Here is a 16,454-nt window from a genome sequence, read left to right as displayed (position 1 = left end):
CCAACAATGCAGCAGCAGCTATAACAGCATCAGACATAGGTGCAGAATGAGACCATTTGGCCCCATCAAGTCTGCTCTGCTATTCCATCAAGACCAAATTATCTCTCTCAACCCCATTCACTTGCCTTCTCCCCATAACAGTTGACATCCTGACTAATCAAGAATCTTTCAACCTCCATTTTAAATATATTCAAAGACTTGGCCTCCACAGCCATCTGAGGCAAAACCGTAAAAAGAATTTTGGCAGTCACTTTACTATAACCTGAGGAACAGAAAGACTCAATACATGAATAAGCAAGTGGACACTCCACTCCAACATCCAATTAAAGCATGACTGATCGACTGCAACTTTAACTCTGTATTTCCTTACCCACCTATCTACCCGTATCTTAAAAAATGTTCTAATACTTCTCTTCCACTTTTTTTGGAGAAAGAGCTCGAAAGATTCTCACTTCAGGAAAAAAGTCATTTCCATCTTAGATGAGGTGTTGTAAGTGAGGAAACAGATTCAATAGGTGTCAAGGGTGAGGACTCTGAACACAGTCTTGGTAGTAAAGGGTTTTACTTACAGAAGGCAAACATGGGAAAATGGCAACAGAAGCAACACGCACACACACACAATTTACAGTAGTCAGATCAGCAATAAAACACGTGGACAATGAATAAAATCGCATGGGAACAAAGTACACGCACACACCACCCCCCCCCGCCCCCCAAGGAAAAAGCCAATACGATACCCAACACCCTTGACTCTGTGCAGGCACGGCTGTTATGATATTAGGGACGATACCCACACCCCTAACCCTATTCAATGCACAACTCACCAATGGCAGGGTGGTCCCTCGGAGGTAGCAAAAAAAAGAGAAAAGGTCAAGCACACGTGTCTTCCTTTATAGTGCAGCAGGGCTGATGAGTCCAGCCCAGGTGATTCACAGGGAAGCCAATGGCTTGGTGCCAGCAGAGTTAAGCTGATTACAAAGGCCAATTGCCCAAGGCCAAGTGCAAGGCTAATTAAAGGGGCCAATGGTTAGGTGTGCATTGATGTGCGAGGAGGGTCAAACCTTGATTGGCAGATGGTGTGTCTTCCAACCAGGTAGTGGGCAGTGCTGTCACGTGACAGTCACGACCCCTCCAATACAGTCCACCCCTCAGAAGCCACAGCACTCGTCAAGCATTACATGTAACACAGTGAGAAGGAAAGTAATATATCTTCATGGAAGATATATTAACTATTTCTAAGGTTAACACTAATCGTGACTATATTGAACTAAAGAAAGGCAGACGTGCTCTTAAGAATTTGGCAAGCACAACATAGTATACAAACAGCGATAATAACGAGAATGAGTGCCATCGACCAGTGGATGACAGTTGCCCACCACTCCTCCAGGGACCCAAACGGCCACCAGTTTCTCCATGAGGTGTCATGCTGGAGGAGCTGGTCCCTTGATTTTGAATTTTAGCCACCGAGTCCTAAATGTGAGCAGCCAAGTGGGTGATGTTACTTGACTCATCAGGGATAAACGTGCAGCACTTCTTACCAATCACAGTACTGCACAGGTACCAGCATCAGCCGCGAGTAGGTAGTCCAGGGCCAGTCGATTCTGCAGGGCGACCATCCTGACGGCCGCCAGCTCCGCCGCCGTTCGGGTGAAGGCATCTTCGGTGTGTTGCAGTAGCACTGCCGTTTCGTTGGCCAGCATCTCAAGCACACTGGTCATCAGGATCACCTCACGGGACAATCAGGCCATGCCATACCTGGGAAAGGCTATGATCCCAGAACCTCCCCGCCTCCGTAATGGCCCTCTTGTCCCGGTGGCCGCTGTATGCCGGGTGCTCCGGCAGGTCGTTCAGGGGATGGATGAAGGGCAACACATACACTGGAAAGCAACAACCGTACCAGCTCGCGGGGAGCCACAGGTAGGTGCGGTGGCTGCAAATCCAGTGGGTCCCGTTCAAAGTCCGGGGAGCCCCCAGCTTAACGGCACCATCGGCAGTGGTCACTGGGACGCCCGGACACCAGTCTTGCTCACAGTCGCTGTGGCCAACTGCAAGGTTGGAACTGCGCTCATTTTGGAGCCTGCACCAATATTCCCTGGGTCTGCTCTCTGGCTGAGGGATAACCCTGAGATTTGGGACTTGGGTGAAGGTCAAATTGTAGGGAGGGAGATACCAGTTCCTGAAGCACTCACTCCATCGGAGATCGCTGGAAGAGATGTTATGTAGTGGTGAGGGGAGTGGTGGGGGACTGCCAATAGGGGCCCCCCCCAAACAGATATACCAAAACCCACAGGAGCATACAGTCTCTGTAAACAGTTCATTTCAGAGTCATCCAGGGGATCGGTGTGAGTGGCAGGGCGTCATCAGCATGTGCTGGGGTTTACGTGCAGATCCAGCAGTCCGATCTGCTGATGCCACTGGCGAATTTGTAAGCGACCCTGAGGAAGGTGTTGGTAGCTGTCCCGAAGCCAATCATCGCAGTGACCAGGAGGGATGACTGGAGTAATGCCATTGTCCTGTAGGGGGTGGCGGGGGTGAGGAACAGACTCATTCTCGTCAGGTATGTGGACAAGTCAGTTTTACCCAAAATTGCCACCCAACGGGTGTCACCTGGACCGCATGCAAGAACTTCTCCCTTCCGAGGGGGACCTTGTGGCCGTCGTATCCATACTCTCCCCGAGTCCTCGGTCTCGGGGGGGGGGGGTTCGGTGTTTTCTAAGTTGGGGGATGGGGAGTGTGCCAGTTAGCAGGACAATGTTGGCAGATGGGGCAGTTGGCAACAGAGGTCTTACATTGATCTAGTGTGAGGGCGACCCCAAATTGCTCTGCCCAATGCCATGTACTGTCGGCCCCTAGATGGCCACCTTTGCGGTGTGCCCATACAGCAAGCACACTGAGGTCGGTTGCTGGTGGGGAAGTGGTGGCGCGGCATATCTGGGCAGCCTGGTCCACAGTGGCGTTATGTATTGCTTCGTCAGTGGGGTGGACTGTATTGAAGGGGTCGTGACGGTCACATGACAGCACTGCCCATTTGCCTGGTCGAAAGACATGCTACCTGCCAATCAAGGTTAGACCCCTCCTCACCCATCAATGCACACCTAACCATTGGCCCCTTTAATTAGCCTTGTACTTGACCTCGGGCAATTGGCTTTTGTAATCAGCTTAACTCTGCTGGCACCAAGCCATTGGCTTCCCTTTGAATCACCTGGGCTGGACTCATCAGCCCTGCTGCACTATAAAGGAAGACACGTGTGCTTGACCTTTTCTCTTTTTTTTTGCTACCTCCGAGGGACCACCCTGCCATTGGTGAGTTGTGCATTGAATAGGGTTAGGGGTGTGGGTATCGTCCCTAATATCATAACAGCCGTGCCCGCACAGAGTCAAGGGTGTTGGGTATCGTATTGGCTTTTTCCTTGGGGGGCGGAGGGGGGGTGTGGGTGTGTATATACTTTGTTCCCACACGATTTTAGGGTACTTCATTTCTCTTTTCCCACTCACTTAGCCTATCAGTATCCTTTTACTAGATTCCTTTTCATAACCTACAATCCTATATACCATTATGTCAGTGACAAATCCAGCAATCATACCATTGTTCCCTTCCACCAAGTTAATTATATAAACTAACAAGACTGAAGGCTGATCTCTGTGACATTTTGTAATATGGTGCCAACACATTTATGCTCCTCTTTTCTCTGAGCCATCTAGTGATTTTAGTGGTGCCTCAAAAAGGTGGCATCCATCATTAAGGACCCCCTCCATCCAGGTCATGTCCTCTTCTCACTGCCACCATCAGGAAGGAGGTACAGAAGCCTGAAGGCGCACACTCAGTGATTCAGGAACAGCTTCTTCCCCTCTGCCATCTGATTCCTAAATGGACACTGAACCCATGACACTACATCACTACTTTTCTGTTTTTGCAGTACTTATTTTAATTCAGCTATTTAATATATATATAAACTATATATTGTGTGTGTGTGTGTGTATGTATACATACACATATATATATATATATATACAATCATACACACACACAGGTAATTCACAGGTTTTAAAAAATATATTACCATGTACTGCATTGTACTGCTGCTGCAAAGTTAACAAACTTCCCAACATTGCCAGTCATATTAAACCTGATTCTGATTGTAATAACATTAAGACATGTTACATAAGAATCACTTAAATTAAAAGATATTTGCAAAAGAAGATACAATGATTGATGGTCTGTATACGTCATGTTCAATATGTGCAAGGCTTTTGGAAACAAGTTGTGTTTTCACTTTCTTTCCCCGCAGAATTATTTGCATGCGTGGCTTCAGATACAAAATACTGCAATAAGCCTGAAAACAAATTGCAACACTGATTTAGCTTCAAGTCATTTGCCAAAACAAATTTCAGTGAATATCAATTCTATGTTTCAAATTATTACACAAAATAAATTAACAAGTGGAATAACTCAATGCTAGGATAAATTACAAAGTTATTTTCTCCATCAGAAGTTGATTGACTGAGACCAGTCATGTGGTTGGAAGACAGTGTGGGTGGGTGGGTGGGTGGGAAGGTGGAACAGGGCTTGTTTTGCTGTTGTTGTTTGGTTGGTGTGTTGTCTGTAGTTCTGCTTAACTTTGTGGGCATGCTATTTTGTCACTGGAATGAGTGGTGACACCTGAGGGCTGCCCCCAGCACATTCTTAGGTTGTATTGGTCGTTAAGGCAAACAACACATTTCACTTGTATTTCAATAAATATACACGTGATAAATAAATGAACCTAAATCTGACTTGTTTTAAAATCAGTAACAAGCAGCTATTGCTGGCACAACAGAATTTATCACTCATCATTAATTGCCCTTAACAAGGAATTGGTATGTTGTTTTTATAAACTATTGTAGAGTTGCTCCTACTGTTCTTCTGCCCCTGGCCTCATCTAGGTAGGCAAGAAATGGATCCCAGATAGCCCAAAATTTTATAATTGAATTGGTTCTCTCCATCTGTATGACTGAGATCATGTCAGCCATCCATCTCCAAAAGGAAGGAGGAGAGGGTGATTTCCATTCCCTCAAGATAAGTCTTTTGGTGAACTGTATCTTTAAGTAAGGGAATTCAGACAGAGAAATGAAGAGCGAGGTGATTAAAGTCAGAATGACATCCAACTTGAGCAGAAACTTTCAGACTGTGATATTCACAAGTGCCAGCTACCCTGTTCTTTGACAGTATGTGCTTAAAAACCAGATACTAGAAAATGGCAAAGCAGGAAAATTCTGTTCTGTCCAACGTAATCAGAAATAAAGCAATGCTGTGGTGATAAGATTTATCTGACATGCTATAGCCAAGACGAGGAATTCTGCAGATGCTGGAAATTCAAGCAACACACATCAAAGTTGCTGGTGAACGCAGCAGGCCAGGCAGCATCTCTAGGAAGAGGTACAGTTGACATTTCGGGCCGAGACCTTTCGTCAGGACTAACTGAAGGAAGAACTAGGAAGAGATTTGAGAGGGGGAGGGGAATATCCAAAATGATAGGAGAAAACAGGAGGGGGAGGGATGGAGACAAGAGCTGGACAGGTGATTGGCAAAAGGGATATGAGACGATCATGGGACAGGAGGCCCAGGGAGAAGGAAAAGGGGGAGGGGGGGAACCCAGAGGAGGGGCAAGGGGTATAGTCAGAGGGAGAGAGGGAGAAAACCTCCTCTACTGTACCCATTCTGATGTGTCTATCCACAGCCTCCTCTACTGTAAAGATGAAGCCACACTTAGGTTGGAGGAACACCACCTTTTATTCCATCTGGGTAGCCTCCAACCTGATGGCATGAACATTGACTTCTCTAACTTCCGCTAATGCCCCACCTCCCCATCGTACCCCATCAGTTTATTTATATACACACACATTCTTTCTCTCTCTATCTCCCTTTTCTCCCTCTGACCATACCCCTTGCCCCTCCTCTGGGTTTTTCCCCCCTCCCCCTTTTCCTTCTCCCTGGGCCTCCTGTCCCATGATCCTCTCATATCCCTTTTGCTAATCACCTGTCCAGCTCTTGGCTCTGTCCCTCCCCCTCCTGTCTTCTCCTATCATTTTGGATCTCCCCCTCCCCCTCTCAAATCTCTTACTAGCTCTTTCATCAGTTAGTCCTCATGAAAGGTCTCGGCCTGAAATGTCAACTGTAGCTGTTCCTAGAGATGCTGCCTGGCCTGCTGCGTTCACCATCAACTTTGATGTGTGTTGCTATAGCCAAGAACTATCTGATTTTGTAAATTTATTATTTGCAAGTACATATGCAAGGAAAATTAACTTACTCGTAATGAATAATCACTTTCAATGGGCACAAGGTGATCCATCCGATCCTGCCTTTTGTATTTTCTCTTCTCTGCAATGTCACTTAAAATATCTTCAGGGATTCTGATATCATACTTGTCGGATTCAAAGTCAAACTCTGGCTTTCCTTCCTTGGTTCTAGAAATAAAATACCTCCATTAAATCTTGAATACACAATCTTCAACTTAAAATTAACTTTTTTCCCCCATATTTGAATTAAAAACAGAAAATACTAGAAATAACCAGTAGGTTAGGTAACATCTGTGGAGATGTCAGAGTTGTGGTAAGGCAAAGGTTGAAGACAACATCCAGGCAAGATTGCTGGGGCAGTTCTACTCAACCTAAGCAAGTGAGGACTCCTAAGTGAGACCAACAGATCCATCCCTGCTTACTGCAGATGAGGTAAGGAAGGATGTCTGCGGCAGTGTGTAGTCAAGCCAGACAAGTGGAGCCTCAAAAGTGAGACCTTTTCTTTGAAGAACGTAGCCGCCATTTACACAATAGAGGGTGGCGGCGACAGACGGGATAAGAACATGATGGAGGGATGTGAAGTGCACTTAACAACTAAGGACAATTGCTTTACTAACTTCAAAGTATCATCAGTAGTTTCTGCAACACACATCAAAGCTGCTGGTGAACGCAGCAGGCCAGGCAGCGTCTCTAGGAAGAGGTACAGACGACGTTTCGGGCCGGAACCCTTCGTCAGGACTGAAGAATGAAGGAGGGGAAAGGATTTGAAGAATGATTGTAGGTTCGGTTGAAAGATCAGTAATTTGAAAGACAAAGGGGTGGGGGAGGGGAAGCATCAATGTCCTAGGCATGAAAACAATGGGTAGTAGAAGGAGGCAGAACCATGAGGGAGGTTATAGGCAGCTGGGGGAGGGGGCAAAGTGAAACAGGGATAGAGGAAGGGAGGGGTAGGGAATTACCCGAAGTTGGAGAATACTATGTTCACACCAAGGGGCAGTAGTTTCTATTGACTTTTAACACCTTTATTGCGAATGGGGATTGATCTTGGAATTCAAACATACACAAATGTTCAACGTCTGAAACTGAGAAACCATTTCTGTCCTGCCTTCAGTACAGTGTGGTGACAGGCCAAGCTGTTCTCCTTGTGCACAAGTAAAATAAAGTATGATTGAGGAGTAAGCGCGCGAAACAAGAGTTAACATCAATGACCTTTCACCTCTTCTCCTTACAAAAAAAATTAGTTTCACGCACCAGTTAAAACCATTCTTACTGTTTTATGTTCCAAATTATAATCCTTGTTCCTCTTCTGTAAGGAATAGCTTCCAGCTCTGCTAGTAGCTCCTTTTCAGTGTTGAATAAAGAAGAGGACAAAATTGCTTTCAAGCTTAATTGCATGTCTTCAGATAAAAGCTTTTGTAAAAGTTGTGTTAAGGAATAAAATCATATTCAAATATACTGCCATATTTAATTCAAACAACCTTATTTTTACTTTATCTAATTAGGATCAAATCTTTGAATATCAAGAGCAAATAGAAAATAATGCATAAGCATTGAATCAAGCCAAATCCTGATCGCTACATGGAGCTGTCTTGCACCAAGACATTTAACAATATTTCTTAAATTGAAAATGCTTCAAAGGTTAATGAAAATAAACTTGCTGTGATAACAAAGTAGAAAATACTCTGCCTTCTTTCCCATTGAACCTGGCAGTAAATGAGGATAATCTGAGTCGCCAGAGCAACACACACAAAATGCTGGATGAACTCAGCAGATCAGCCAGCACCGATGGAGAGGAATAAACATTTAGGGCCGAGACCCTTTATCAGAACCCAGTATGAATCTTGGAGCAACATAGCAGATTGTTCTTAATGAAGTACAAATATTAAGCGAAACGTTACAATCTCTTAAGACTGTTACCATCTATGCAACTTATAAAATTATAAATCTGAAATGTAAAATTCTATTACAGTGCTATAAGTGTGTAAGACATCCATTATTCATAGAACCATATTAACAAGAATTCATTCTCTCTAGGAGGAGTTAAATGGTAAACTGGCAAGATAAAACTAAATATATCATTGTCTGACAAATGTGAAGAAGTCTTCAGACCAACAACAAATTACATATTGGTGATGCAATGAGAATTCATGTGCAACATGCAGTACATTTTCCATAGCCATAAAATAACACAGATACCAAGCGAACAATTTGTCTACTGGCACAACAGGTCCACAGCAGATGCCATCTCACTGGCTCTTCACTCAACCCTGGAACATCTGGACAGCATACATCTCAATGTTCTTTATCAGCTGCAGCTCAGCAATCAATACTATTATCCCCTCAAAACTAAATAATAAGTTTCAAGATCTTGTCCTCAGTGCCTCCTTGTGCAATTGGGATCCCTGATTTCTCCACCTGCAGACCCCAGTCAGTTCAGATTGGCAACATTTCTTCTACAATCTCCATCAATACAGGTGCACCAGAAGGTTGTGTGCTTAGCCCCCCGCTCTACTCGCTTTACACTTATGACTGTGGCTAAACACAGCTCCAATGCCATAATTAAGTTTGCCATGGTGGGCCAAGTCAAAGGTGGTGATAAATCAATATATAGGAGGGGGACTGAAAATCAGGCTGAGGGATGCCACAACAATCTCTTACTCAATGTTAGCAAGACCAAGGAGCTGATTATTGACTTCAGAAGGATGAAACTAGAAGTCCATGAGCCAGTCCTCATAGGGGGATCAGAGGTGGAAATGGTCAGAAACGTAAAATACCTCGGTGTTATCATTTTAGGGGACTTATCCTGGGCACAGCACATTAAGTGCAATTATCAAGAAAGCATAACAATGCCTGTACTTCCTTAGGAGTTTGTGAAGACTTGGCATGATATCTAAAACACGGACAAACTTTTATAGATCTGTGGTGGAGAGTATACTGACTGGCTGCATTACAGCCTGGTACGGAAACAGCAATGTCCATCAGCATGGAGCATGGTCGTAGGAAAGCACCACCCACCATCAGGAACCCCCACCACCCAAGTCATGATCTCTTCTCACTGCTGCTATCAGGAAGGTGGTACAGAAGCCTCAGGACTCACACCATCAGGCTTAGGAACAGTTATCACCCCTCAGCCACTGGGTTCTTGAACCAGAGAAAATAACTTCACTCAAGTTCACTTGCCCCATTACTGAACTGTTCCCACAACTATAGACTCACTTTCAAGGACTCTTCATCTCATCTCCTCGATATCTATCGTTTATTTATTTATTATTTTTGCTTTTATTTCTTTCTTTTTGTATTTGCACAGTTAGTTGTCTTTGGCACACACACTGGCTATCTGTTCTGTTGGTATAGTCTTTCATTGATTCTATTATGGTTATTGGACTTACGAAGTATGCCCACTAAAAAATTAATCTCAGGTTTGTATATGGTGATATATATGTATTTCGATATAAATTTACTTTGAACTTTGTTCATTTTCCAACAATTGTTGCATACATTCTAGTAACCAATTCAACAGACACGACCCAACTCTCTCACTCTGTAGTAAGTAGGTATTAAGACCAATAGAAAAAGAATGCTTGAAGTGCAATACCCTGAATTTTGAGTTCTTTCAAATAAAGAATAAATTTTAAGAAAAGGATATTATTCAGGCTATATGAAATAATTGGTACTAAAACATTTTCTGCTTTCACTTCGTTAAGGTAAGTCTGAGACAAGAAGCCTATATTGCAGCCTTCTCCATTTTTTGTGAAAACTATTGCATCTTTTCCCAGACGCATCGACCCAGATTTGAAGCCATTGCCATAAAGTCCCACTGGAGGATGCCCTTTCAGTGCAACTTTCTCACTGAATCCAAAGCTGGAAAGAGAAAAAAGATTTATCAAACTCAAAATCAGAAGAACTCGTGTTAAAATTAAACTATAAACTCGCATGGTCTCAAATACAATACAACGTGTAAACAAAATCATGAATTGCAACATTAAAATTCTTAAAGAAATAAAAATGAGTGTTGTTGATGGGGAGGAAGATACTGCTTAGCTGGTAAGTTGAATAGAGCAGAGGAAATAGAAGCATGATACATGTGAAATAATTTATGTTGGGTCATCAATGATGGGACAAATACCATGAATGCTATGTCTGATTATTGAAGAACAAAGGAAACTTGGTGTACAAGTCCAAAGAATCCTGAAGATGGCAGTGTTAAACCTTACTTCTAATTATTACCCATTACCTGATGCAAGAACACAGTACTACGGAAGATAAAGCAAAAGCGTTTTTTATTAGTAGCTTGCTACTGGAGAGAACCCTCCTTCAGCACTCTCTTGGAGTCTGCATCGGGGTCTCTAATTACTTGTACAAGCATGGCTCTTTTATACACATATAGTCGCGTACACTTGCTAAGCAATTGTGCAATTTCTTCATTACTTGCCCAGCAACAGTAACATAAGGTACTTGTAAGGTAATTGATCATTAGCGAATCATTGTTCTAAGAAGCTGCTTAGCATGGATAGTTCCCATTTACTTCTAAGAACCTGCTTTAGGACATTGCCTCATCAGGCATTCTTTACTTAAACCTTTGTCTAGTATTTTTAGAGAACAATACACAACATAGTTTAACATCTAATTTCTTGCATGTCAGCACACAAAATTAACCCTTTAACATCTCAGCAGCACAGATTAAATTAGTTTATTATTGTTACATGCACCAACATATGGTGAAAAACTTTATTTTGCACAACATCCATACAGATCATTTCATCACACCAGTACGAGGGAAAAAGCAATTACAATATGCAGAATACAGAGTTCACGACTTCTATCTGGGACAATAAACCTGATTCTGATTCTAACAGTTACAGAGAAAGCGTAGTGAAAGCAGACAATAAAGTGCCAGACCACGCAAGATAGATGAGGTACAGAGTCCATCTGATTGAAAAAATGTCAATTCAATAGTCTTTAACAGTGGGAGTGAAGCTGTCCTTGAGCCTGTTGATACATATTTACAGGCTTTTGTATCTTCTGCCCAATGGGAGGATGGAGTCAGGGGTGAAAGGGGTCTTTGATTACATTGGCTGATTTACCAAGGCAGTAAGATGTATAGACAGAGCCCACAGATGGAAGGCTGGCTTTCGTGATGTGCTGAGCTGTGTCCACAACTCTCTGCAGTAAGGTGTTGAAGGTAATACATGGGATGCAAATTTTTATTTGCTGGGGCATTGAGGACATCTTCAAAAGCGCATGCTTTGCGGCCCGGTGGTTGGGGACTGCTGAGGTACAGGAGCCTGAAGACACACACTCAACATTTCGGGAATAGCTTCTACCCCTCTGCCATCAGATTACTGAATGAGGAATGAACTCATGTACACTACATTACCATTATTTTTTCTTTTTTTCACTAATTATATAATTTGATCTTTATATACAGCATATTCTGGTTAATTGGGACACATTGAGAAAAGTACATTTTGACCCAATTAAGCCACTGAACCAATTAGCTGAATTTTCATGGAAATAGTTAAAAAGGTATAAAAAAGACAAGCTACCATTTAACAGAGCAATAAATTATGTATTTAAATAGAACACAGAACAAATTAGAACACTATCAATACTACTACAGAACTATAAAACTTTGTATTGACAGAGGAATTCAACCAGTGTAGGCTGTCAAGTCCTTTTGATTAACTATAATGAGCAAAATCAGCACTGGCACCCAGTACAAATAATGGACTGCCTTCATATAGTGCTACAGATGATTGCATCCTTCAAATCTTCATTTTCATTGTAACATTCAAGATAATTGTCAATACCTTCAAATTCTTCATAGTTCCTAGCTTGCTGAAGCAGTGAAATTGTTTCACTTTCACTCCCGGTCATTCTTGGCATCTCCAAGCCTAAAATCTTGCAATCAGAGTGAGCAAAATAGTCCTGAATCTCCTTACTGCTTATTTCTCACCAATGGTCAGTGACAAAAGTCACTAGTTTTTGAACATCCAACTGATGCTATTTAAATACTGTTTGCTGTAAGCACGATGTAGGGTCTAATGGTCACACAGTGCACATGGCTGACACTAGTTAGAAACTGTTCAGCTATAATCTCCTGCCCCAATTAAGCTGCATAGTGTTCCAAATAAACAAAAAGAATTCCCACTATTTCTTTAAAAGTTGTCCCAAATAATCTGCTGCCCCATTAACCAACGGTCTATTAACTGTAATCCATGATATGGTGACGATCCTTGGAAAGGTGGCTTATTACATTTGAGCTATTCATTAATTCAACACATCTGCAGTATTTTGCATTTGATCTGGTGAAAACAGGAACCACAAATGCATACTATTATATGATGTAGAGTTCTACTGCTCATAATTTAAAGCTGCTCTGTTCAAATGTTCATCTATTTCTAATTGACAACTTACCTCAACATTTTGTGTAACTTCTCTTGATTCATCCCCTGGCCATTGTCAGTGAATGTCAAGCAAATATGTCCTTTTATAAAGGCCTTATCAATCCACAACTGCTTTGCATTTGCATCAGGATCATATGCGTTATCTAGAAATAAAAAACAAGAAATGAATTCATATAAATTCTCTTCAGATGCTTCTTGTGTACCAGTTAGAATTATTCCAAAAAACCAAGATTTAGAACAATTTTGTTCAAAATCTCTCATATGAAGTGAAGAAAGGATTAAGATTCATTGGTGAGAACTGGAAATAGCTAATTAATTTCAATGACGGAATCTAGGGATATTGTAAAGAGCATCCAGGATAACTGAGTGTTACTATTATATGATTTGAGCTTCCCAATTATGTAGATTTTCTTCCAAGGCTTATAGAAAAGGAAATCACATACGAGTCCATATTCAGTTCAAAGGAAGAAGTACTTATTTACCCTGAAGCAGAAGAAAGGACACCTATTTACTTCAAAATTGTGGCCTATACACTCTCTGATTCTACAAAGTATGACCACAAGACAAAAGTGCAGAATTATGCCATTTAGCCCATCAAGCCTGTTCCACCATTCAATCATAGCCGATTTACAGTACATTCCTTTCAATCTCATTCTAACTTCTCACTGTAACCATTGGACCATAAGATACAGCAGCAGAATTAGGCCATTTGGCCCATCAAGTCTGCTCCGCCATTTCATCATGGCTGATCCATTTCCCTCTCAGCCTAAATGTTCTGCCTTCTCCCATATCCCTTCATGCCCTGACTAATCAAGAATTTATCAACCTCTTGCCTTAAACACATCCAATGACTTGGCCTCCACATCCACTTATCGCAACAAACTCCACAGATTCATCACCCTCGGGCTGAAGAAATCCCTCCTGATCACTGTTCTAAAGGGATGTTCTTGTATTCCGAGGCTGTGCCTCTGTCCAAGACTACCCCACTATAGGAAACATCCTCTCCACATCCACTCTATCTAGGCCTTTCAATAGTCGATAGGTTTCAACGAGATTCCCCCCTCATTCTTCTAAACTACAGCCAATTCAGGCCCAGAGCCATCAAACGCTCCTCATACATTAACCCTTTCACTCCCAGATCATTCTCGTAAACATCACCTGGATCCTCTCCAATGCCAGGACATCCTTTCTTAGATAAAGGGCCCAAAGGCACTTAAAAATCTCAAGTGCGGTCTGACCAATACATTATAAAACCTCAGCAATATATCCTTTTTTTTTAATATTTTGGAAATGAAATACAGGCGTGCCCCGCTTTTCGAATGTTTGCTTTATGAAACCTCACTGTTACGAAAGACCTACATTAGTTACCTGTTTTCGCTAACGGAAGGTGTTTTCACTGTTACGAAAAAAGCAGCGCGCAAAAAAACAGCGCACAATAAAAGGCAGCGCGCGAGAAAAAAGCAGCGCCCACCCCGAGCAGCCGCTCTCCCCCAGATTCGGAACAGCATTCTCGCCGGCACTGCTTAAACACGTGCCTGTGAGCAGCCGTTAGTAAGAAGTTCTAAGGTATCGGAAAAGCCCTAAAGAACTCGTAAGGGTGTTGCAACTTAGCGTAAAACTAGACATAATTAAGCGTTTCGACCATGGTGAACGAAGTAAGGACAAAGTGAGTTTGGCTTGTGGAAGTTGACGAAGATGATGTTGAAGAGGTTTTGGCATCCCATAACCAAGAATAGAGAGATGAAGAGCTGATGCAATTGGAAGAGGAAAGGATAACAATCAAAACCAAATGCAGTAGCAAACAGACTGAAAGTGAAGTCATCCAGGAACTGAACGTGAAGCAACTGTGTGAGATTTTCGCTGCAATGATAAAGTACGACTTTAATTTTGAAAGGGTACGTCAGTTTAGGGCATAATTGCAAGATGGTTTTCAAAGAACTGTATGATAGAAAAATGAGCGAGGCTAGCAGTCAAGCATACAGTCGTTTCTCAAGCCTTCCACATCAGCCACCGCTGATGACGAACCTCGACCTTCCAAATCGAGGCAAGCAGACATAGAAAAAGATGACCTGCCTGCCCTGATCGACGATGAGATGACACCCCAGTGTCCCACCACCCCAACCCCCGGGCGCGGACAGATACCGATTCGCTGAGAATGTAGCAGTAGCTGGGAGGCACCTAGCACGTCTTTAAGAAAAAAGCCGAAATAAACAAGCTAATTAATTAGGTGCCGCCCAGCACGTAAATGTCGGCCCAGATCAGAGGCAATTACCAATTGCGTCGCCTCTGAACTGGGCCGATATTTTTTTATCCAGTCCCAAATCATCGACTATACTCCTTTCCATAGATGCTGCCAGTCCTGCTGAGTTCCTCCAGCATTTCATGTGTGTTGCAAGGAAAAATTACAGATGGGAACGCAGACAAGCCAAGCAAGCAGGGTCTTTGAAGGGCATAGCTTCCCTTTGTATAGCAGTTTACACTTTCTGGAGATGAGATAAAAATATAACAAAAAGATGCAAAACACGCACACACCACCTAAAGTATCAACTTCAAATTTTCATTTTTGAAAGCTTGTAATTTCTATTGACTTTTAACACTTTAATTGTGAATGGCAACTGATCTTGCAAGTAAGGAATTTACTCATACATAGTTACCAAATAGTCAGTTCTGCATAAACATAGACCTAACCAGTTCCCCTCTACCACCACTCTCCTCTGTCTAGCGGAATTATTCCTTACTCTTAATAATTTCTCCTTTGGCTCCTCCCACTTCCTCCAAACTAAAGGTGTAGCCATGGGCACCCATATGGGTCCCAGCTATGCCTGCCTTTTTGTTGGCTTTGTGGAACAGTCCATGTTCCAAGCCTATACTGGTATCCGTCCCCAACTTTTCCTTCGCTACATCGATGACTGCATTGGCGCTGCTTCCTGCACGCATGCTGAGCTTGTTGACTTCATTAGCTTTGCCTCCAACTTTCACCCTGCCCTCAAATTTCTCACTCTCCTTTTTCTCCCTCTGTCCCTCTGAATATACCTCTTGCCCATCCTCTGGGTCTCCCCCCCCCCCCGTCTTTCTTCCCGGACCTCCTCTCCCATGATCCTCTCGTATCCCCTTTTGCCTATCACCTGTCCAGCTCTTGGCTCTATCCCTCCCCCTCCTGTCTTCTCCTATCATTTTGGATCTCCCCCTCCCCCTCCAACTTTCAAATCCCTTACTCACTCTTCCTTCAGTTAGTCCTGACGAAGGGTCTCGGCCTGAAACGTCGACTGCACCTCGTCCTACAGATGCTGCTTGGCCTGCTGCGTTCACCAGCAACTTTGATGTGTGTTGCTCAAATTTACCTGGTCCATTTCCGACACCTCCCTCCGCTTTCTTGATCTTTCTGTCTCTATCTCTGGAGACAGTTTATCTACTGATGTCTACTATAAGCCTACGGACCCTCACAGCTACCTGGACTATTCCTCTTCCCACCCTGTCTCTTGCAAAAATGACATCCCCGTTTCGTAATTCCTCTGCCTCCGCCGCATCTGCTCTCAGGATGAGGCTTTTCATTCCAGGACGAAGGAGATGTCTTTCTTTTTTAAAGAAAGGGGCTTCCCTTCCTCCACCATCAACTCTGCTCTCAAACGCATCTCTCCCATTTCATGCACATCTGCTCTCACCCCATCCTCCCGCCACACCACTAGGGATAGGGTTCCCCTTATCCTCACCTACCACCCCACCAGCCTCCGGGTCCAACATATAATTCTCCGTAACTTCTGCCACCTCCAA

General features: G+C 43.1%; 1 protein-coding gene across 2 annotated transcripts in view; it reads right to left on the bottom strand.

Moving 5' to 3' along the window:
• The window catches only part of LOC134347846 (MORC family CW-type zinc finger protein 3-like), a 109,625-nt gene that overhangs the window by 59,260 nt on the left and 33,911 nt on the right, over positions 1–16,454 (bottom strand). For both annotated transcript variants that reach the window (XM_063050337.1, XM_063050336.1), the window contains exons 3-7: positions 12,694–12,826; positions 9,923–10,137; positions 7,547–7,691; positions 6,288–6,444; positions 4,206–4,334 (exon numbers count right to left, since the gene is read on the bottom strand). In XM_063050337.1, the coding sequence (XP_062906407.1) occupies positions 4,206–4,334; positions 6,288–6,444; positions 7,547–7,691; positions 9,923–10,137; positions 12,694–12,826 (779 nt within the window). The remainder of the gene's footprint in view (positions 1–4,205; positions 4,335–6,287; positions 6,445–7,546; positions 7,692–9,922; positions 10,138–12,693; positions 12,827–16,454) is intronic.

This window comes from Mobula hypostoma, chromosome 6 (assembly GCF_963921235.1).
Source record: "Mobula hypostoma chromosome 6, sMobHyp1.1, whole genome shotgun sequence".
NCBI classification, from domain to species: Eukaryota; Metazoa; Chordata; class Chondrichthyes; order Myliobatiformes; family Myliobatidae; genus Mobula; species Mobula hypostoma.
Note: the sequence above shows the minus strand (reverse complement) of the source record. Positions and strands in the feature narration are given on the sequence as shown.